The sequence below is a fragment of the Suncus etruscus genome, chromosome X (assembly GCF_024139225.1).
Source record: "Suncus etruscus isolate mSunEtr1 chromosome X, mSunEtr1.pri.cur, whole genome shotgun sequence".
Taxonomy (NCBI): Eukaryota; Metazoa; Chordata; class Mammalia; order Eulipotyphla; family Soricidae; genus Suncus; species Suncus etruscus.
The window spans coordinates 129949261-129974568 of NC_064868.1; the positions used below are offsets into that span (position 1 = coordinate 129949261).

General features: G+C 37.4%; 1 protein-coding gene across 1 annotated transcript in view; it reads right to left on the reverse strand.

Annotated features, from left to right (window-relative positions):
* COL4A5 (collagen type IV alpha 5 chain) overlaps positions 1-25308 on the reverse strand; it is a 154362-nt gene that overhangs the window by 24174 nt on the left and 104880 nt on the right. Inside the window, exons 42-44 of the mRNA XM_049767039.1 lie at positions 5557-5690; positions 708-780; positions 536-607 (exon numbers count right to left, since the gene is read on the reverse strand). Coding sequence (XP_049622996.1) covers positions 536-607; positions 708-780; positions 5557-5690 — 279 coding nt within the window. The remainder of the gene's footprint in view (positions 1-535; positions 608-707; positions 781-5556; positions 5691-25308) is intronic.

Consider the following 25308-nt stretch of genomic DNA (forward strand, 5'->3'; position numbering starts at 1 on the left):
GAAGCTCACCACAAAGAGTGATGAGTTTAGTTAGAGAAATAACTACATTTTGAACTGTCCTAATATTGAGAATGTATGAGGGAAATGTAGAGCCTGTTTAGGGTACAGGCGGGGGTTGGGTGGGGAGGAGGGAGATTTGGGACTTGGGTGATGGGAATGTTGCACTGGTGATGGGTGGTGTTCCTTTTATGACTGAAACCCAAACACAATCATGTATGTAATCAAGGTGTTTAAATAAAAAAAATTAAAAAAAAATAAATTAAAAAAAAAATAAAAAAATAAATGAATTTTATTGCAAATGAAAAAAAATCTGATATCGCTATTACAACCATTAACATATATAGCTTGGAAGATTTGTAAGTAGAGGAAGAGAATTACCTATTTCTCTACAATTGTTGGGGACGAAGACTAACAGCTAGATTGAAATGCAACAAAGCATTTGGCACTACTGGTTGTACCGAAATACAAACAAATGTAAACTTTCAAATTATTTCATGTCTTTAGTATCAGGTATATCACCAGGAATAAGACTTACCAGGGGGCCCCATACGTCCTGGATTCCCTTCAGGGCCAGTTGAACCAGGTACTCCTGTGGGTCCTTTTATGCCTACAAAGAAATTTCATAAAAGTTCATAGTACACCACCAGAACCATGACACATCCCAAAACATAGTTATAAGAAGAAAGTTGAAAATATCACTTTAATACCTGGGAATCCTGGAAGACCAGGGAGACCCGGATCTCCTTTCATTCCATTGAGACCTGGATGACCAGGATCACCCTGGACAAATAAAATAAGTAGCGTTAAAATAGAATATGGAGAAGCATGAAGAGAGTGAGGGAACAGGTATTTTTGCATAGTGGTTTACAAAACTGTCTATACAGTGAAATGTTAGGGATTCAATTCCTAACTGTACCTCTTATTAGCTTGTGATAGCATTTTAGTTTCATACTTTTCATAATTAGGATAAAATACCAAGAACGGTATGTACTATGAAGATTAAATTAATAATATTACATAATTAGAAAATAAGTGAACGTGACATGTACTTAATAAATGGTAGCTATTAACTTACCAGAATTAACAAAGTTTTTAGTGTAGCAAGAGTGATTATGTATTTAGACTAAATAAAAATTATACAATTACAGAAAATATAAAGTCTGAAAGACAGAGCCAGGAAATTTGGGAAGAGTAGAAAATAAAATAATAGAACATATCTATTATTTAGACATCTTCACAGTAGAATATGTCTAATTGAAGTAATTAGAATATATAGAAAATATAGGAGAATATTTTGCTAGTCTAAAATATAACAAGATTTCTTATTAGTAGATATAAAATAGGAGCAAGACTAACATCTCATTATGGCAGAATGTAAGAAAGTATTTAAAAGGAGCATATTTCAGGAAAAGTAAGAATTGGATTTCAGGCGATCCTAACTCTGAAGAACACTAAAGTAAGAAATGATAGGTTAAAAAGTGAATCATCAGGAAAAAAAGAATGTATGCATCAAATGAAAAAAGGATGAATGAAAGATCATGTTAGCACTTTTTTTTAATAATGCACAACCAGTATATGTATAGGCACTACTACAGAGTAAGAAAAAAACATGGGGTCTAGCGCATTGGCGCTAGAGGCAAGGTGTCTGCCTTGCCAGCGCTAGCCTAGGACAGACCATGGTTCGATCCCCCGGCGTCCCATATAGTCCCCCAAGCCAGGAGTGACTTCTGAGCGCATAGCCAGGAGTAACCCCTGAGCGTCACCAGGTGTGCCCTCCCCAAAAGAAAAAAAAAACATGGGGCCAGAGAGATAGCAAGGAGATAAGGCGTTTGCTTTTCATGCAGAAGGACGGTGGTTCGAATGCCGGCATCCCATATGGTCCCCTGTGCCTGCCAGGGGCGATTTCTGAGCATAGAGCTAGGAGGAACCCTGACACTGCCGGTGTGACCCGAAAACCAAAACCAAAAACCAAAACAAAAAAAAACATTCTATGTCACTATCCCAGTATTGACTATTTAAGGTAAAAACTATAAAAATCAAATTTAAGGAGAAAGTTTGATGACAAGAAGTATGATCTTAATATTCTTTTCTGTACTTTATAGATGGATTACAATGGGAAACCATGTGATGAAGAAGCATATTAACAACTTGATTAAGAAACCAGTAAAATTATCCAACAAAACAAAAAATAAACAAATATAACCACATCAAGTTAAAAACTTATGCACAGTGAAAAACAAACTACACTTAATAAGGCACCCAACTGAATAGAATAATATATTTGTATACATCATATAAAATGGATTTATATACAAGGCACTTCAAAAAGTCAACAAAAATGTCCAAGAACTCTTTACATAAATGGGGTGAGAAGATGCATAAACACTTTCTACAAGCAGATAAAGAGATGGACAGATGATTAGGGATTTACAAATCAAACCAATGAGATATCAACTCATAAAAGTGAGAACAGTACATATCAAAAATATCTGGAACCAGCCATTGTTGGTGGGGCTGTGGTGAAGAAGTAAACCTTATCCACTGTTGGATGGAAATGTCATTTGGTTCAACCTCTATGGATACCAATAAAGAGATCTCTCCAAAATGAACAAAAAGTAGAACTCCTGTCTGACCCAGCAATGCCACTTCCCAAAGCATAAAATCATTACTTTGAAAGGATATCTGCATACCAGTGTTCATTACTGCACTTAATACAATAGTCAAGATATGGAAACAATAAAAATACCCACTCTGGAGGCCGGAGAGATAGCACAGCATTTGCCTTAGACGCAGAAGGACTGCGGTTCGAATCCCGGCATTCCATATGGTTCTCCGAGCCACCAGGAGCGATTTCTGAGCATAGAGCCAGGAGTAACTCCTGAGCGCTGCCAGATGTGACCAAAAAACAGAAAAAAATATGCATCTGGCTCCATGGACCGTGAAGTTGTGAAATATATATTATGGAACACTGTGCAGCTCCAAGAAAAAAAACAAAATCATGCATATAGTAGAAACATGAATCTCATAGAGAATTCATAGCAAATATCATGCTAGTGACATCTGTCAGAAAGAATAGATACAGGTAGATACAGAATGATCTCCCTCAAAATGGAGTTTAAAGATTCACAGAATCACAATCAATAAAATAATTAAAGAATTAAAGTCACCAAAGAGCAGATGAATATCAATTGACTCCAAATCTGTAATACATATTTTAAAAATCACCTCTACAATATTACAGTTGGGGACACGAAACTTAAATCTTATTATAATGAAACAGCAACTGAGAAACATCTTCAAAAATAGAAAAGAGCCACATTCTTTTTCCAGATATATCAAGTCACAAAAGAGAAGATAGCTGTAGAAACATCTCTAGATTAAGAAAGAATAAAGAGGGGCCGGTGAGGTGGCGCTAGAGGTAAGGTGTCTGCTTTGCAAGTGCTAGCCAAGGAAGGACCACGGTTCGATCCCCCAGCGTCCCATATGGTCCCCCCAAGCCAGGGGCAATTTCTGAGTGCTTAGCCAGGAGTAACCCCTGAGCATCAAACAATTGTGGCCAAAAAAAAACACAAAAAAGTAAAAAAGAATAAAAAGGTATCAAAGTTAAGTGCAATGAATAATTTCATTTTACTAATTTTACAGGGGGAAATATATAAAAGACATTACAGAAACAACTAATACAATTGAAGATATTGGGAAAACTGAAATGTTCAAAACTAAAATAAACTAATCTTCATTTTCCTCAAGTTGCAGAAAATTAACTTTAATCTTAATATTATGTGGGCCTGGAGAGATAGCACAGCGGCGTTTGCCTTGCAAGCAGCCGATCCAGGACCAAAGGTGGTTGGTTCGAATCCCGGTGTCCCATATGGTCCCCTGTGCCTGCCAGGAGCTATTTCTGAGCAGAAAGCCAGGAGTAAGCCCTGAGCACCACCAGGTGTGGCCCAAAAACCAAAAAAAAAAAAAAAGAAATATTATGTACTTAAGTATTTAGTGAAAAAAGTGATGTAACACATGGAGTTTACTCCCAAATATTTTAAAAATTAAATTATTGATTATGCTGGCTCTTCATCAGGACTTAAGTTATTACAAATGTGATGCCTTAAGTTTGATTCCTGGTACCATATACACAAAATATATATAATTGCATCTATAATATACATATTATTTTATATATATAATTACTTACTCTATACATGAGAGTAAACAGGGAATCATTCATTGCTACATTCTTAACCATTCTAAAATTTTCTATAAATATCATTTTCAATAAAATTTCAGAAATAGGGATTGGAGAGAAAGCACTTTGAGTAGGGCATTTTCATTGCACAAGGCCAACTTAGGTTTGATCTCTGGCATCCCATGTGATTCACTGAACCTGCCAGCAATGACCCTTAACACAGGAGCCAGGTGTAACATGCGAGTCATGCTGGGTATGGCCCAAAAATCAAAAGAAAAAAGTTAAGACATGTGTAGATATGAGAACTGACACTAAAAAAATAAACTGAAATTGATAATGAGTTATAGAATATATCTGTTAATATTAATTAAGTGGAGAGACATGTGAACTGGAAATATATGAGAAATGAATGAGGTACGTATTGAGAAGAAACTGAATAGAGAGGGAAGTAAACATTTTAGGTAAAGTTGTAAAGAATAATAGTGATGATATAGGAGAAAGTATCCAGTTATGGAAATTTTTAAAGCCTATTTTGCATGAGTATTTCCCTAGAGCTGTCTGGGTTAAAAAAACTGAGCTCTTGGGGCCGGAGAGATAGCATGGAGGTAAGGCTTTTGCCTTTCTTGCTGAAGGTCATTGGTTCGAATCCCAGCATCCCATATGGTCCCCTGAGCCTGCCAGGAGCGATTTCTGAGCATGGAGCCAGGAGTGACCCCTGAGCGCTGCCGGGTGTGACCCAAAAACCAACAATAACAACAACAACAACAACAATAACAAACAGCTCTTTCTGTGTAGGCTTTCCAAGCTAACAAAAATCTTTCTGATAACAGAGGAATCTTTGAGGATCACCAAAGCACAATATGACTTTCTGAGTCACTCTCAGGTGAAAAGCACATGAATGTAGATGTGGAGATATGTTAACATTCTCATTTTGGCAAGTGAAGGCAGAAGTTCAGTCTATTTGTCTCCGTACAGCCGAAATGGTAAACTTTACTTCATTTCAAATGTAGGATATACCCACTCATTGTAATTACTTCTTTAGAGATGAATGATCTACATAAATGCAGTTATGAAGTGACAGTTAAAAGAGAGAGAGATTTGACTTTGGCTCATTTGCTTTTAAATCAAAATGAAGCATTCCAGAACGCAAGTCATGTGCTAAGATTTCAGGGAGAATACCTTCTGAGGCACCTTAACTATAGTGTAACAAAGCCCCTTTAATTGGAAATAGGACTGAAAAGCTGCCTCTTCACGACTAAAGCTGATATGGAGATCTGAAAAATGAATGCTAATGAAGGCGATACAAGCTTAGAATCCTTCCTCTACTGACAAATATTCACAATCCTCTTTCATCAAATAAAACTCGCATCTCCTACCTGCATTCCTGGTGGCCCTTGATTTCCTTTCGAGCCAGGCAATCCAGGTTGCCCAGGTTGGCCTGGAGTTCCTTTTTCTCCTTTAATACCTCCATTTCCGGGGAGACCTGGCGGGCCTTCTGGACCTGGTAGACCTTGAGAATGCAGGACAAATGAGCACATTTCAGTAACAGGATAAAGTTAATACTTTAATAATATCAGTCATTCAAATAGTTTGTGGAAGAAAATCCAGACTGCATTAGACTATAGACCTATATTCTCTAAAGTAATTGGAGTGGATACTGTATTTATTAGCAAAGGCTTGCAGACCCTTTTAGGGTGCTTTTGTTATGTATTAAATCCAATGCTTACATGCAAAGAAGAATTTTTAACATTAAAATGAAGAATGCTTGTGTAATTCTTGATTGATTTAAATTCCAATAAGGCAGACACCACAGGGCACTTTTCTCAAACTGAAGATAGCCATAGAATTCACAGGCAAGCTTGTTCAAACTGATCCCTGGGTCCCTGGCTAGGGTTCTGGATTCTGTAGGCAGTAGAAAGATTCAGACTCAAGACTGTACATCCTAACACTTCCCTGATGATGAGAAAAAAGCTGCAAGTTATGGTCCACACCTTTAAAAATCATTGCTACAGAGCACTCAGGTCCTAGCCATTGTCTTACTCTAAAATAAAATTATATTATATATAGAGTAACTTGAAGTGTTTCTTAGTGTGCAAGTAAGAGTTATTTAGTGCTTAAAAACATTTTAGTGACATCTACTATACAAAGATATTTTCAAGGCATCACATTTATGAATTCAATGTTCTATCACTGAATAAACTTGAAAATACTTTTTAACTTTTTGGGGGAGGGTCACACCCAGCAGCGCTCAGGGATTACTCCTGGCTCTGCTCTCAAAAGTCTCTCTGGCAGGCTCAGGGGACCATAAAGGATCCCAGGATTCGAACCAGGGTCCGTCCTGTGTTGGCCGTGTGCAAGACAAATACCTTACTGCTATGCTATCACTCCGGCTCACATTTTAATTTTTTAAATATTTCTGATAAAATAACTATGGATATATTTTATGAATAAAATAATTTATTTTTCATTTTCCTTATCTTAATCATACAGTAAAGTTAATTTCTTTTCCAGAATAGTTTATTAAAACCATTGTGATTTACAAAATTCTTAGTGGGTTTCAGACATACAATATATCTGGGTCAATCCCACCAGTGTGAACATTCCTCCACCAATGTTCCCAGACTGCACCCCATGACCCCACCCTAACCCCCAGACTTCCCGCAAAACAGGCCCATTCAAAGTTTTCATTGTTAAGAATTTGGGTCTCATGATTTCATTGTTGCTGACTTTGGATGTGGATATTTAAATGCACATGAGACCCCTTGGCCCCTGGCCCCAATATTTCTTATTTGTGTTTCTCCTCCTCCACTCAACTTCTTTCCTTCTCATACTTTGAGAGTAGTTGATTTTTATTTGGTGGACAGTAACATTTATTTGAACATGTATACATCTTGAGCCATACTCAGGATATCAGGATACAACCCCTTTTAGACTAACCCTCGGCAGGTTCATATTTTTTCAGATTTTACAGTGGGATTTTGTTCCTCTCTATTTTTAAACTGTGCTCAAAATCTTTTTTTCTTTTGGTTTAAGATATTTCGTAACAATAAATGAATTTAGTCACTGTGACACAGTTCCAAAGTTGTTCATGATTAAATTTTAGTCATACAATGCACAACACCCTTCACCAGTGCACATTTCCCATCACCAATGTCCTCAAATTTGCTACCAGCCTCTCTTTCTTTTTTTCCCCTTTATCAAATATGAATTGATTGTAAGTCTGAGGGTCATTCTCTTTATATTCAAGTAAATCCCATTGATCTGAGTGTCTGCCGTTATTTCAGTACCACACCGTTTTAATGATTATTGCTTTGTAATACAATTTAAAGTTGGGCAAAGTGATGCCTCCCATCTTCTTTTTTTCTCAGGGTTGCTTTAGATATTCTTGGCTGTTTATTGTTCTAGATGAATTTCAGGAGGGTTTGATCTACTTCTTTGAAGAATGTCATGGGTATCCTTAGAGGGATTGCATTAAATCTGTACAAAGCTTTGGGGAGTATTACCAATTTAATGGTGATAATTCTCCCAATCCTTGAGCAGGGTAGATGTCTCTATTTCCTCGTGCCCTCTTTTATTTGTTGAAGCAATGTTTTCTACTTTTCATTGTATAGGTTCTTCACTTCTTTAGTTGACTCCAAGGTATTTGAATTTCTGTGGTGTTATTGTGAACGAAATTGTTTTTAATGTCTATTTATTCTCTATCATTATTTGTGTATAAGGCCATTTATTTTTGTGTGTTAATTTTATAGCCTGCCACGTTAGTATATGAATCTATTGTTATTAGGAGCTTTTTGGTAGTCTAAGTATAATATGTCATCTGTAAACAGTGAGAGCTTGACTTCTTCCATTCCTATCTGGATGTCCTTGATATCTTTTTCTTGCCTAATTGTTAATGCAAATACTTTCAGTACTGTATAGATCTTATGTGCTAGATCTTAGGGGAAATGCTTTCAGTTTTTCCCCATTAAGTATAATATTTACCATAAGTTTGTGATAAATGGCCTTGACTACACTGAGAAAAGTTCCTTCCATTCCCATCTTGTAGAGAGTTTTTATCATGAATGAGTATTGGACCTTATCAAATGCTTTCTCTGCATCTATTGATATGATCATATGGTTTTTTAATTTTCCTTTTGTTGATGTGGTTTATTATGTTGATTGACTTGCATATGTTGAACGATTCTTGCATCTTCACAATGAATCTACTGGTCATGGTGTATGACTTTCTTCATGAGGCACTGGATCCTATTCGCTAGGATCTGCCCACTGCAACCTTGCTGTTTTTGTGCAGGTTAAGCCGCTCTTAGTTCCCTGCCTGGGATTTCGTTTCTGAGTTCACTTTTTATGCATGTTGCTGACCAGTTTTCTCACTTGCTGAAGTGGCTTTCCTGCTTAACAATGTATTTCTTTTCTGTTTATCAAAGATTAATTGATCTCAGAATATTTAAATCTACTCCATTGATCTAGAGTCTGTCTTTATTCCAAAGCTGTTTTATGACCAATGCTTTCTAGTGCAGTTTGAAATTGGGGGAAATTATGCCTCCCATCTTCATTTACCACAAGGATTGCTTTAACTATTCATGGAAGTTTATTTTTCCAAATGAATTTCAGAAGTGTTTGATAAATGTCTTGGTAAATTGTATTGGCCACCTTATAGGATATACCTTAAATCTGTACATTTATAGATGTCAATTTTCCATGCCATGAGTAGGTATGTGTTTCCAGTTCCTTATGCCCTCTTCTATTTGGTGAAGCAGTGTTTTGTAGTTTTTCGTTATAGGTATTTCACCTTTCTAGCTGATATCAAGGTACTTGAATTTATGAGACACAATTGTGAATGGTAATTTTAATAACTCTTTGAGAATGAGATTATTTTTAATAGCTTTTTTCTCCCCTTCATTATTTATAGTTAGAAAAGCCGGGGCCGGGCGGTGGCGCAAAGAGGTAAGGTGCCTGCCTTGCCTGCGCTAGCCTTGGACGGACCGCGGTTCGATCCCCCGGCGTCCCATATGGTCCCCCAAGCCAGGAGCGACTTCTGAGCGCATAGCCAGGAGTAACCCCTGAGCGTTACCGGGTGTGGCCCAAAAACCAAAAAAAAAAAAAAAAAAAAAAAGAAAAGCCATGATTTTTTTGCACGTTAATTTTGTATCCTGACACCACTTTCCTATACATTTCCTATGTGTTTCTAAAAGCATTTTTACAGAATCTTTAGGATATTCTAAATATATTATCTTGTTATTCAGAGTGAGAGCTTTACTTCTTCTCATCCTATTTGGATGCCCTTGATATATTTAAAACATTTTTAAATGTCTAGTCTTATAAAAATTAATGACATCTTTAACTGAATAAGAATGAGATGCACAGTTACAAAGTTATTCATGACCCAAACCGAATTGTAAACAATCCATGCCTATAATATATATAGCCCCTCCTATATACTATTCCTCCTTCCCCTTCAGAAATCCTACTATCCCTTCACCCCCAATCCCAATGTTATATCCTGCCTTATTAAAGCTCTTTACCCTCAGTTCTTAGCCCATTAGGTATAAAGACCGACCTCCTGTCCCAATAATCTATCACCCAGCTCCCAAGAGAAGAGACACACATCTCGTCCCCAGTAAGAAACTACAACCAACACTCCTGCTGACTCATGCTCTCTGGCCCTCCTTCTCACCCACCCAAAATGTGGACTGTTGCTTGATACTTGATACTGGATTCAGCTCCAGAAGGACCCCCAGTGCAATGTCTTTCATCATCAATGTCATCATCCCATCTTTCATCATTGCATATTTACACCACCAATGTTCCCATTACTCCACCAATATCTCCAATTTCCCTCCCACTCTCCCAACTGCCTACCTCTGGAGCAATTTTCTTGTTCTTTTATTCCTTTTGTTTCCTTTTAGAGACAGTTGTTTGCAAAATTCATAATAAATAGGGCATTTTCTACTCCATGACAAGTATGTTCGGTACTATACTGTACAAAAATGGTGAGAGTGAGCAAACTTGTTTTATGCCAGGTCTTTTTTTTTGTTTGTTTTTGTTTTTGTTTTTGGGCTACACCCAGTAACGCTCAGGGGTTACTCCTGGCTATGTGCTCAGAAGTTGCTCCTGGCTTGGGGGACCATATGGGACACCGGGGGATCGAACCGCGGTCTGTCCAAGGCTAGCGCAGGCAAGGCAGGCACCTTACCTTTAGCGCCACCGCCCGGCCCCTTATGCCAGGTCTTAAAGCTTTTAGTTTTTCTACATTGTGTATGTTTGTAACAGACTTGTGGTAAATGGCTTTTGTAGACTGACCAAAGTTCCTTCAATTTAGAACTGTTTTTATCATGAATAAGTGATGAATTCTGTAAAATATTTCCTCTGTATCTATTGATATGATCATATGATTTTTATTTTTCTTACATTGATATGATATATGATGTTGTTTCACTTAAATATGTTAAACCATACTTGCATCTCTGGGATTAATCATATTTAGTCATGATGAACTTTATGATGAATCGTTGGATTTATTGGCTAGTATGTGTTGAGGATATTTGCATCTGTGTTCATCAAAGATATACTTACATCTCTGGAATGAAACATAACAGTCATTGTGTGTGAACTTTATGATGAATTGTTGAATTCTATAGGCTGGTGTATGTTAAGGATATTTGCATCTGGAAAAATTGTGAGTGCTGCCTGTGTGTGTCTGTCTACTGTCCTGTTGTGTGAACCTCTTGGGAGTGGGCCAAAAAGAGGCTCCAGAAAACTCGCCCTCCCAGAGGCCAATTCCAGGGCGGGACTCCATAACATGAAAACCGGCTATGCTTTGCAGAAGCCAGGTCCCCTGTTTGTGATGTCAGGCTGGGAAAATCCACAAAACTACGCCTTCCATTGGGACTGGACTGTGAAAAACTGTGAGTGCTGCCTGTGTGTTTCTGTCTACTGTCCTGTTGTGTGAACTCTTGGGAGTGGACCGAAAAGAGGCTCCAGAAAACATGCTCTCCCAGAGGCCAATTCTAGGGCAGGAATGCCAAGGAACTGCTCCATAACGTGAAAACCAGCTATAAGCAGTACTTCGCTATGTGGCCGTGTGCTCTTTCTAAGAAAAGAAAACCATCGGAACAAGAAGAAAAAAATTACACTAAGATGTGTGCTGGATCACTGAAGCCCAGCATTTCTCTCCAGACTATCTACTTTGCTGCATGCTCGGGCCTAAGATTTGATCCTGTGTGAGGCTTCATCCACGGAGGACTCCCCTCTCTTGGAGGCAAGTCGGCCAAACCAGAAAGGGCGGAGCCAAACCAAATCAAAACCACTATGAGGTACCACCTCACACCACAGAGAATGGCACACATCACAAAGAATGAGAATAAACAGTGTTGGCGGGGATGTGGTGAGAAAGGAACTCTTATCCGCTTCTGGTGGGAATGCCGTCTAGTTCAACCTTTATGGAAAGCGATATGGAGATTCCTCCAAAAACTGGAACTCGAGCTCCCATATGATCCTGCTATACCACTTATAGGAATATACCCTAGGAACACAAAAATACAATACAAAAACCCCTTCCTTACACCTATATTCATTGCAGCACTATTTACCATAGCAAGACCCTGGAAACAACCAAGATGCCCTTCAACAGACGATTGGCTAATGAAACTGTGGTACATATACACAATGGAATATTATGCAGCTGTCAGGAGAGATGAAGTCATGAAATTTTCCTATACGTGGTTGTACATGGAACCTATCATGCTGAGTGAAATAAGTCAGAGGAGAGACACACACACACACAGAATAGTCTCACTCATCTATGGGTTTTAGGAAAAATAAAAGTCATTTTGTAACAATCCTCAGAGACAGGAGGGCTGGAACACCAACTCACTCCATGAAGCTCACCACAAAGATTGGTGAGTACAGCTATAGAAATAACTACACGGAGAACTACCATAATCAAGTGAATGAATGAGGGAAGTGGAAAGTCTATCTGGAGTACAGGTGGGCGTGGGGTGGGATGGAGGGAGATTTGGGACATTGGTGGCGGGAATGTTACACTGCTGAACGGGGGTGTTCTTTCCATGACTGAAACCTAATCACAATCATTTATATAATCAAGATATTCAAATAAAAGAAAAAAGAAAGAAACTGTGGTCCATATATACAATGGAATGTTATGCAGCTGTCAGGAGAGATGAAGTCATGAAATTTTTCTATACATGGATGTACACGGAATCTATTATGCTGAGTAAAATAAGTCAGAGAGAGAGAGAAAAACGCAGAATGGTCTCACTCATCTATGGTTTTTAAGAAAATTGAAAGACATTGCTGCAATAATTTTCAGACAGAAAAGAGAAAAGAGCTGGAAGTTCCAGCTCACCTCAGGGAGCTCACCACAAAGAGTGATGAGTTTAGTTAGAGAAATCACTACATTTTGAACTGTCCTAATAATGAGAATATATGAGGGAAATAGAAAGCCTGTCTAGAGTACAGGCGGGGGTCAGGTAGGGAGGAGAGAGATTTTGGACATTGGTGATGGGAATGTTGCACTGGTGATGGGTGGTGTTCTTTACATGACTGAAACCCAACATAATCATGTATGTAATCAAGTTGTCTAAATAAAATATAAAAGAAGGATATTTGCATCTGTGTTAATCAAGGATATAGACCTGTATTCTTTTTTGTGGTCTCTCTGCTTTTGGTATCAGGGTGAGGTTAGCTTCATAGAAACTGTTTGGAATTATTTCTATTTCTTCAAATTCCAAGAAGTGTATGAAAATGATTGGCAATAGGTTAAATGAATTCATTTGTAAATCTATCTGGGAGAGGACTTTTGTTTTTGAAAAGCTTTTGATTGCCATTTCTATTTCCTTGATAGTGATAGGTCTCTTCAGGCATTCCACATCATCTTGGTTCAACCTTGGGAGGTTATAGATTTTAAAGTATTTTTCCAATTCTCCTCCTGGCTCTCATCTCTACTGTTCCTGGATATTATTAACATACTATTTTTCTCATATCCCACAAATCAGTGGGATTATCTCGTCTATTCTTCTCCCTCTGACTCATTTCACTCTTCATAATTCTCTCCATATCTATGCATTTTATAAGCACATTTCATAGAATGCATTTTTCCTAATAGCTGCATAGTATTTCAAAGTGTAATGTACTAGTTTCTTTAACCATTCATCTGTTTCTGAGCACTTTGGTTGTTTCCAGATACTGTAAATAGTGCTGCAAAATACATATAAAAATAATTTATCCTTTTCTTCTAGGTGCTCTCCTTTTATGGCATAAAAAGTCTGAAAGAAATATCTGATTGTTGTTTGAATTTCTGTACTATCTGTTCAAACTCTTCTTTCAAAATTAAAGTATCATGTTCATTAGCCAAGAAACTTTATGAAAGATCATCTCTTTTATCACTACAAGAGAATTACTTAAAACTTTATTGTAGAATAAAACTGAGACTAAGTCCATTACTAAGAAAAAAACACATATCCTTTTAATTTCTCTACACAAATTATTCTATTTTTTCCATTGATTTCAACAAAATATGGAAAATACAGTATTTTGAAAGACATAGACTTATGAATTTAGGATATCCACTTCATTGTTTACAAGGCTACCTTTTGTTCTGACCTAAAAGTCAGACTTTGATTCCATTTCTAATACTTTCAATATCAAGAATCAGATTTTTACCTGCTATCCAGGCTTTACTATAATAATTAAGAACAATAGATTGTGGATCTAGAATGCTAAGTTGGAATCCGAGTTGCATTAGCCTATTAGTGTTTGAAGATAGCACGTTTATTGATTTATTTAGCCTCACTTTTTTCGAGTCTTCTGTTTCAAACCACAGAGATTCTTAAATACCCTACCCAAGCACCAAAACATCTCTCTTGGGTAACAATGGGTAGAGCCCCTAAAATTCAACTAAAACAAGTCTGAAGTAGAAATAAGTATAGTAGCTAATTTATCAGATCTTCAAAGATTAAATAATATGTGTTAATTAGATATCAGTGTCTGGCGCATAATAAGGTTCTTTCAGAATTATGTAATATTTAAAAATTACTGTTTTCATTATTTTTAAGATGAGAGCAAAAAAGGTTATTTTAATTTTTCCATGGAATTAGAAAAGCTTTTATTTGAACCTTTCATGTGATGTAAGAAAAAACAACAGAATACTTTTTAATAACCAGGAAAAATAACATTATGTCCCTATAAGAGACAATGTTTCATATTTTGACTTATATAAACTAAACTGATACACTGCTTGCTATGTTTTTTTGTTGTTGTTTTTGGCCACCCCAGTGGTGCTCAGAAATCACTCCTGGCTTCCTGTTACTTTTAAGATACCTAACCTTAAATGGGCTGGCTATACTGGCAGACCAGGGTCAAAGGGTGATAGTATAGGATGCACTCTGGGTTCACTGGTGGAGGGAGGTTAACACTGGTGGTAGAGAATGGCCCTGATTTACTATATATCTGAAATTTAACTATGAGGGACTTTGTAGATGACAATGGTTTTAATAAAAGAAAAGAAAAAGAAAATGTTGGTGTAAGTTGAATATTGCATTCATTTTAAACCAACTGCACTGATGGGAGACTTTGTCCAGACACTGCAACCAGTGTCATCCAGGGATTTACTTCCTTGACAAAGAAAACATGTCACTCTTTGAGGTAGATCTTGGGACCAGAAACTGTCAAAGAAGCTTGATTTTCACTTTTAAATTCTTTTTTGGAGAGTGGAGTTTGTTCTTATATTAAACAGCTAACAACCGAACAGACATATTCAGAGAATTGCTGTCACAATCATGAAGAAAGGGCCATGGAGATGGTGTCAAGGGCTGGATCACATGCTTTTTATTCGGGATGTCTGGATTTAACCCCGACACTGCATGGTCCTCTGACCATCAGCACGAGATGTACACTCACTATAGATCCCAAATAAAAACAATGTGTAACCATGAAAAAAGGTTGGTCATTCTATAATTACAGAAAAAAACAATAACAAACAGTACCTGCTGACAATGCCAGGAATGGCCACTGACCATAGCTAGGTGTGGTTTCAACCCCAACCCCTAAATGATCCCACTGAGTCCAAATCTCTTACCTAGAGAGCAAAATTATTAGTTTCACCTATGATGCATTATGTAGACTAGAAATCACTTAGTAAATCAGCTATAAACAGGACATAAGAAATATAATTGACCCTGGTTTTATTCGTTTCACCACATATTTTCCTCCACGGACCCCACTGAGTGACCCCTTATCAAAAAGCTAGTAGTAAAATTGATCACAGCTGGGTGTGGCTTCAAAACAAAAAATGAAAGAAGAAACTGTGAATTAACTACAGTGACGTAGATGTCAAGATGGAAAAACTGAATACTTTATCAGCTTCCTCTTCCTGTCTGAAAAATAATCATTACATAAAAATTTGGAAAAACTACATGTTATGGGCATTTACTTTTGCAATTAAATGTAAATAATGGCCAATCAACATGTCATTAATGTAGATTCTGTTCTGAAGTCCCTCAAATATATTTGACTTTAAAGAAAAAAAGAAATACATGTTTTATTTTGAACAATACTTAATAGTTTCCATGAAGTCAATAAAACCTTAGGACACAAGATTTCAAGAAAATAAAATGAATATGAGGAGGCTACAAATGGGCCATATTCCTTCTTCAGGATATACCTTTACCTGTATTAACCACATAATTGTTTTTGTTTTTGAGCCACACCCGGTGATGCTCAGGAGTTACTCCTAGCTATACGCTCAGAAATTGCTCCTGGCTTGGGGGACCATATGGGATGCTGGGGGTTCCAACCGCAGTCCGTCCTAAGTTAGCACATGCAAGGTAGATGCCCTACCGCTTGTGACACTGCTCTGGCCCCTTAACCACATATATTCTAATCATTCTTCTAAATATAGCCAAAGTATATTGTTGTATATATGAATTTAATATGTTCATCTCTTGAAATTTTTATTAATTTTCACAAAAGTGAGTAAAAGAAAATGATATACTGAGAGGAGTCCCTAATCCTAATATCTGATATTCTGCCTAACCATAAAAATAAGTCTATTTTAATTGAAAAATATGATGTTTTTATGTCTGGATTGACTGTTACAAAAATGAAAACAGAAGTGCATATATAAATTCAAGCTTGATTATAAATAGGTCATGTTACCTTCACCAAAATGTGAAATGCCAGAGCAGGCTGTATTTGAGTATATCAGCACTCTTCAATGACTTCTGAATTATAGTAAAAAGTACCTTATCTTAGCAGACATATATTTAAAAAGAGAACTGACAAATGAAGAATTCTAACCTTGAACACTTGTGAAGAACAGCGTTCACCAAAACCCAAATATCAATGATAGCAATATCAAATAGCACACGTACAAAATAAGATTAAGAGAAGTGTTCATGACTTAGCTAAATTAAATAATTAAAAAATGATTCCAGCATTTCTTTTTTTGTTTGTTTGTTTGTTTGTTTGTTTTGGATTTTGGGCCATACCTGGCGATGCTCAGGGGTTATTCCTGGCTGTCTGCTCAGAAATAGCTCCTGGCAGGCACGGGGGACCATGTGGGACACCAGGATTCGAACCAACCACCTTTGGTCCTGGATCGGCTGCTTGCAAGGCAAACGCCGCTGTGCTATCTCTCCGGGCCCTCCAGCATTTCTTTTACTAGAGTTAACTGTATACAAACAATCATATAGAACTACAGATATTCAAGTCTTTAAAATCTGATTTTACAAAATAAGCTGCTATTGTTCATAAATCATAAAATAAGAAAAACACCGTGGAAAATACATTAACCATATTATTGTGGCTTTCTAAAAATTAGCATCTCAACACATTAGGGTTCCAGATGTCACTGCAACACTGCGACATGTCACTGACAAACTTTCATGTCTTTAACAAGTGAGAGTTTTCCGGAGAAAAAAGGTTTATATCACATTAATGTACAAGATTAACATTAGTGTCTCTGTCATTCTTTAAGGAAAATATGAGGTGAAAATTTGTTATGCTCAGATTGTCCCAATGACATAAAGTTAACATTAAAACCTCATTAAACACAAGAAAAAAATCACAGGTGATTAATAACAGAATTTAAAACATGAGTACACAATGTACTAACAGTGGTCTGTTTTAAAAATTATTCTATAAGGACGCCTTAAGACATTTTTCATCATTTATTGAGATTTTATTCTCTGTGCCTGGTTACTTGTGGTGAGTTATTGACAGAAATATCCACTATTTGTTAGCAACCGAACATGAAAAGATAATGCAGAAATATCACTATCAATAGAAAAGTGTGCTTTAAAATATTTCTGCATTTAATATGTATTTTGGAATTCAGGCTATTAACTATTCAAAGCAAGGCGGTAGGGCATTTAACTAGCACGCAACTGACCCAAGACCCACCTAGGTTCAATCCTTAGCATTGCATAAGTTCCTACCCAAGCCTGCCAGGTGTGATTTCTGAGCACAGAGCCAGGAGTAACCCCTGAGAGCTGCTGGGTGTGGCCCCAAAGTCCAACCCCCAAAGAAAAACAATTCTACAAAAAAGGACATCTTAGTTAATATTATCTGACTATAAAAACAATTTCCTTTACTTACAGTTTTTCTATGATTTCTAAATAATGGAATAAGCAGATAGAAGAAGTTTGTGCTACAGCACTGGGTCCTAGGAATTAGAAGACCTAATTTTTACTTTTTGCTCTACTTCTTACATATATGAAATATTAGGCAATTAAATTTTTCTGAGGTTTCCTTACTTAGGGTTATATACTCCCATACAAAGTTATTTTTTAAGATTGATTCAGTTTTTAAAATGTCCATTTAGTATTTTAGCTGATATGTTCAAAGTTCAACAAGGAACAAAAAGGTTGCCAAATTCAAGCTCCTCAAGGAGCTTAAACAATTTAAGTGCATTGTAAGATGTAAATAATGGATGTCTATTAATGTACAATATTATCATTACTGTCTACAATTAAAACATTAAATATTTTGAAACTCAAAAGGTTAAAATTAGCTTCTGTTTCTGTAAATGGTTTCCAACTCACATACGGCAAACTTGCGAAAGATTGCATGTCCAGCAGAGCATGGCCAGGCAGTTAGTTAAATAAGTTAGAATTCTAAGCAAAGATAATTCAGTATTTGAGCAAAGATTTTTTTTTAACTTTTGAACCACACCTGTTGTTGGTCATGTCTTACTACTCCTGACTCTTTGTTCAGTGATCATTAATGTGCGACTCGGGGGAACACATGCAGTGTTGAGGATTGAACTGGGATCAGCTGTTAGACAAGGGAAATGCCTAGATCTCTGACACTGAGTAAAGACATTACATGTAAGTGTTTGGTTCAGAACCAATATCCGAGACTCACAGAAAATGTATCACTGAAATATATGGTATTCCTGTTTGACTAAATGCCAGGCTATTTTTATGTCAAATCATAGAAAAACTTTTTTTTATAGTTTTTTGGTTTTGTCTTTGAGTCACACACAGTGATGCTCCTGGTTTACTCCTATCTCTGCACTTGAAATTACTCTTTAGACTTTACTTTCTAAAAGGTAGCGATTTAATGAGCTATATGCCAAGTTAGTTTCGGAAATTGGGCTCTGAAACCTTTCTATTTCACAACAGAACTGCAAAACACAAATAAAATATAAAACATAAGATCTCCTATGAGTGGCAATAACTAAAAATAAGGTAATGAATGGGCTGATATGTATCTATACATCTATATTTGTATATGTTTTCAGGCCAGACCCAACGATGCTCAGGGGTTATCCCTGTCTGCACACAGGAATTACTCCTGTCTATGAGAAACAGGACACTGAACCCGGGTTGGTCTGCCAGAAGCAAAGCAAGTGCCCTGCTTGCTCTACTATCGCTCTGGCCTGGGATTGATACATTGCAAATTCAGCTTCTACTTAAGGTTTTGATATTTAACTGTTCCAAGGAAGATAAACTGCATTGAACAATAACTGCAATGTAAAGAACATCTTGTAAATCAAATGTTGTTTAATCGTTTTTAAGGAATGTGGCTACTTTCCTTTCTTATTCTTTGAAAATGTTCTAGTGATCAGAAAAAAGCAATTTCCTTCTAGCTAACAGTAATGCCTAGAAGTCATCAAGGCAGCAAGAAAATTACTATGCAATTCAGACAGGGGGGCACTCAAAATGACTTCAGAGTATAACCTGGTCTCTTTTGCTTGGGGGTAGTTAAACAGCATGCACTTTTGGTAATTGCTTTAATGATACTCATTAGGAAAAAATTCAAGAAGTAGGGGTTGATAGAAGTTTTTGAGGTTAACAGAAAACAAGAAATTGGAGTTGAGTTTCAGTTTGCTTATGGCTGATCCTTGTCTCCTAAAGAGTTAGAGGCAGGTGTTCTGTGTCAATTATTTAGAACTATAATGAGATTAGATCATGAACATCAAATGATTTAACTATTTCTGTGGAAAGATATATGCTGCCATATATGCAAAGCATAAATGGGAACCATGTGTGAAAAGGCTTACAACCGAGCATTGGTGACCTTAAGTGAGAAAAGCAAATAGGGCAGTAACTTATCAGACCTTATATTTATTGATTTATTTTGATTTGGGGGCCACATCCTCAGCATGCTTCATTACTCCTGGCTCTGCATTCCAGAATTGCTCCTGGTGAGACTCAGGGGATCGAATGGAATATTGAATCTGAGTTGACCATGTGCCAGGCTAGTGCCCTACCTGCAGTCCTACCTCAAGCGCTTGATTTTTATGTGACAAAATCTTATTCCTGGACTTCAGACAGGTTGCAGTGCGCCCTCTTCTCAAGAAGCCCTGGTTTTAGCAAAAATATTATTATAAAGAGTTCTGGCATCATTTATATCCATTTATATTAAACTCCTCATCTGCAACCGCTGATGCCTAAGATTTTAGCCTCTTTAGCAAAAAACACTGGTTGGCCCATTTCGAAAGAATCTGCCTGTCATTCATATATGCTCGCAGTATTTTGATCATCTAATGACTCTGATGACTCGCTCTGCCACTCAGCTATCAACCCTCACTTTTCCTTGTATTCAGAAACAGACTCAATCTCTTGCCCTTATTGCAATGATTTTTTTTCCACTTGCAATAGCCCTGAAGAAAATCTGTTTCACTACCTTTAACGATTGTCTGGTAAATTTAAAATATATAGAACGTAGTCCCTTCTCGACCTGACATCTGTGGATCTAAGAAATAAAAGAATTGTGACAAAGTGAAAATTGACTGAGTTAATTTAGATAGAAGTGTATTTTAAATGATTCTAGAAAAATATGCAATTCAAATTGTGAAGAAAAATTGTTATCATTCCAAATACCCAGAAATAAGGAATTATAATTTTTCCCTTTTAGTTCTTTCTTAAAATTCTCCCACTGGGAAAAACGTCATGATTGCCCCTTGGAGTGCTAATATACTCATGACTAAACACAGATTAAAAAAAGCTTCTAGGGGCTAGAGTGATAGTACAACGGGGAGGGAACTTGCCTTGCATGCAGTCAAACTGGGTTCAATCACTTGCGACTCATATAGTCCTACTCACTTGCTCTGAGTAATCCCTGAGCATCAAGAGGTGTGACCCCCCAAAACAAAAACAAAGCGAAGAGGCTTCAATATAAAGATTTTAAACGTTTTTTACTTTGTGCTTATTTAGCCCCATTTTCAGAAGAGCAGAACTCAGAATTGTGTGATAATCCCAAATGCTTAAAAATCTATGTCGAGTCAGGAAATGAATACTGACAAGTTATTAAATCCTATTTTAGTTTAGAAATATAAAAAAGAGTTCAATTTAACTTACATTAACAGATATAAGTAAACAAATAGGTACTACTCCAAAATTAAAATATTATAAATATATTTGTGTTAACACAAATATTCAACTAAAGTGATAGAAATATACAATATTTGAAATGTTAAATCAGTTTTCCTAACTAGATCATTTTCAGGACCCCAACAGACAGAAACACTTCAGTCTACAATTTACAAAAATCTTTCAGAGAGAATTTGAGAGCATCTGAAAGAATCTGAGGATCAAAGCAGTGGAAACCAATTCACAGATGCACTTTCTGAGGCTTTGGGAGCCCGCTTTGTGGCAGTGCTTGTGAAGGCCGTGGCTTTGGGACCAGGAAACCTCGTCTATGGTATGACATACGGTCACGCATTCCACTTAGTCAAGGATCATCAACATGGGACAAGGAAAACACTACATTACCACTGTGACAATGGAGAAACAACACAGGCGTCCACCATGCTTAGAGAATGAAGGTGGTATCTCCAGGGCCAGAGCCAAAGCATAGTCGGATGTTTGCCTTGCAAGCATCCAACCCTGAATGGACCCCAGTTCAATTCCCAGCATCCCATATGTTCCCCCGTGCCTGCCAGGAGTGACTGAGCTCGGGGCCAGGAGTAATCCCTGAGTGCTGCTGTGTGTGACCCAACCCCCAAAAGATGGTATATACGATGATCTGAAAAAGTACTGACCATCTATTTAGCCTCTCATAAAGGGACCACAGAGAAGAAATATGGAGATTGTTCATAGAACTCAAAGAAAGCATGGATCAAATTGGATATGCCACAAATCAAGAGGATAGGAGAGTAGAAATAAGAAAATTTCAAACTTAAATAACAGAAATGAAAAAGTTGGTACGCAAAATAGAAACCTCACTGGAAATCCTATCCAACAGAGTAACAAGTGTAGAAGACAGAATCATTGAGCTGGGAGATGAGATGCATAACAACTCTATAAAACAGAAGAGGTTGGAAAAGAGACTCAGAACAAATGATTAGACAATGGGAAAAGTCCTCAAAGTAGAGGAACAGACAAAAATAGAAATCTTTGATACAGGGCTGGAGAGACAGCATGGAGGTAAGGCATTTGCCTTTCATGCAGAAGGATGGTGGTTCAAATCCCAGCATCCCACATGGTCCCCTGTGCCTGCCAGGGGCGATTTCTGAGCATAGAGCCAGGAGTAACCCCTGAGTGCTGCTAGGTGTGATCCAAAAACCAAAAACCAAAACAAACATATAAAAAAACCTACTTATAATTACATCAGAAATCAATTTAGTACAAGAAATTCTATACAAGAACAAGACATTAGGGCCGGAGAGATGGCATGGAAGTAGGGCGTTTGCCTTTCATGCTGAAGGATGGTGGTCTGAATCCCAGCATCCCACATGGTCCCCTGTGCCTGCCAGGGGCGATTTCTGAGCGGAGAGCTAGGAGTAACCCCTGAGCACTGCCAGGTGTGACCCAAAACCAAAACCAAAAAAAAAAAAAAAAGAATTATTTGATAAACTCATCAGAAACTATCTAAGAATCATTGGCGTCCCAAAGACACAGGAAGAAAACCCCCATGAAGTATCAACAATCAAGGATATCACTTCAGGGGCCAGCGAGGTGGCGCTAGAGGTAAGGTGTCGTCTGCCTTGCAAGTGCTAGCCAAGGAAGGACTGCGGTTCAATCCCCCGATGACCCATATGGTCCCCCAAGCCAGGGGCAATTTCTTAGCGCTAAGGCAGGAGTAACCCCTGAGCATCAAATGGGTGTGGCCCCAAAAACAAACAAACAAAAAAGATTATCACTGCAGAGAAATTCCAGGAGCTAAATAGGACATGCAAACAAATCCTAAATGCCTATAGAGTACCAGCCTAAAGAGATCCAAAAGAAAACATCTAAGACACATCTAGTCACAATGATGAACCTCATAGATAGAGTTGGAATACTGAAAGCAGCAAGATCAAAAACGGGAAATTATATACAAAGAAGTGTCCTTCATTAAGAAAACAACCCCATTCACATTAGTGCCACTCAAACTCAAATATCTTGGAATCAACTTGACTAAAGATGTGAGGGGCCTATACAAAGAAAACTATAAAACTCTGCTCCAAGAAATAAGAGAGGACATGCAGAAATGGAAGCACATACCCTGCTCATGGATTGGCAGGATTAACATCATTAAAATGGCAATACTCCCCAAAGCATTGTACAGATTTAATGCGATATCTCTAAAAATACCCGTGACATTCTTCAAAGAAGTGGATCAGGCACTTACAAAGTTCATCTGGAACAATAAATACCCTCGAATAGCTAACGCACTCCTAGGGAAAAGGAAAATGGGAGGCATTACTTTCCCAACTTTAAACTGTACTACAAAGCAATTGCTATCAAAACAGCATGGTGTTGGAATAAACAGAGACCCTCAGATTAGTGGAATAGGCTGGAGTACTTAGAGAAGTTCCCCAGACATACAATCACCCAATTTTTGATAAAGGAGCCAGAAATCCTAAATGGAGCAAAGAAAGCCTCTTCAACAAGTGGTGTTGGCACAACTGGCTGGGCACTTGCAAAAAATTGAAATTAGACCCCCAGCTAACATCATGTACGAAGGTAAAATCCCAATGGATTAAAGACCTCGATATCAGACCTGATACCATAAGGTACATAGAACAGCACATAGGTAAAACACTCCATGACATCGAGACTAAAGGCATCTTCAAGGAGGAAACTGCACTCTCTAAACAAGTGAAAGCAGAGATTAACAGATGGGAATATATTAAGCTGAGAAGCTTCTGTACCTCAAAGCAAATAGTTCCCAGGATACAAGAGCCCCCCACTGAGTGGGAGAAACTATTCACCCAATACCCATCAGATAAGGGGCTTATATCCAAAATATACAAAGCACTGACAGAACTTTACAAGAAAATAACATCTAATCCCATCAAGAAATGGGGAGAAGAAATGGACAGATACTTTGATAAAGAAGAAATACAAATGGCTAAAAGGCACATGAAAAAATGCTCCACATCACTAATCATCAGGGAGATGCAAATAAAAACAACTATGAGGTACCACCTCACACCCCAGAGATTGCCACACATCACAAAGAATGAGAACAAGCAGTGTTAATGGGGATGCAGAGAGAAAGGAACTCTTATGGTGGGAATGACATCTAGTTCAACCTTTATGGAAAGTGATATGGAGATTCCTCCAAGAACTGGAAATTGAACTCCATGCGATCCAGCTATACCACTCCTAGGAATATACTCTAGGAACACAAAAATACAATACAAAAACCCATTCCTTACACCTATATTCATTGCAGCACTATTTAACATGGCCAGATTCTGGAAACAACCAAGAAGCCCTTCAACAGATGAATGGCTAAAAAAACTGTGGTACATATATACAATGGAATATTATGCAGCTGTCAGGAGAGATGGAGTCATGAAATTTTCCTATACATGGATGTACATGGAATATATTATGCTGAGTGAAATAAGTCAGAGAGAGAAAAACACAGAATGGTCTCACTCATCTATGGGTTTTAAGAAAAATGAAAGACATTCCTGAAATAATAATTTTCAGAGACAAAAGAGAGGAGGACTGGCAGTTACAGCTCACCTCATGAAGCTCACCACAAACAGGGATGAGTTTAGTTAGAGAAATAACTACATTGCGAACTATCCTAACAATGAGAATGTATGAGGGAAATAGCCTGTCTAGGTGAGGGTGAGGATGGGGTGGGGAGGAGGGAGATTTAGGACATCGGTGGTGGGAATGTTGCACTGGTGATAGGGGGGTGTCCTCATATGACTGAAACCCAATCATAGTCATGTTTGTAACCAAGGTATTTAAATAAAATATTATTTAAAAAAGAAGTATCCTTAATAATTACAGTGAATTTATAAGTAATTCTCAAGGCCCAAAGACAGTGGTGATATATGGTAACAAAAATTAATGAACTGAATGCATCCTTCACCTAGCCAGACATTACATTCAGGTTTGAAGGAAGAATACACAGCTTCACAGATAAACAAAAGCTTAGAAACTTTAGACTCAAAACCAGCCTTAAAGTATGAACTGAAAGATCTACTTTAAGATAGGACAGACCACAAGACACACCAAATTCCTCCTAAAAGATGACACTATTTCCCAAGACAGAGAGGCAAAATGGATTAAAAAGCTTAATTCAATATATTGCTGTCTACAAGAAACACATCTGAATAGTAACAACAAACACAGACTCACACTCAAAGGTTAGAGGACACTCATTTAAGTAAACAACTCCCTTAAAAAGGCTGGAAAGATAAAAAAAAAAAGGCT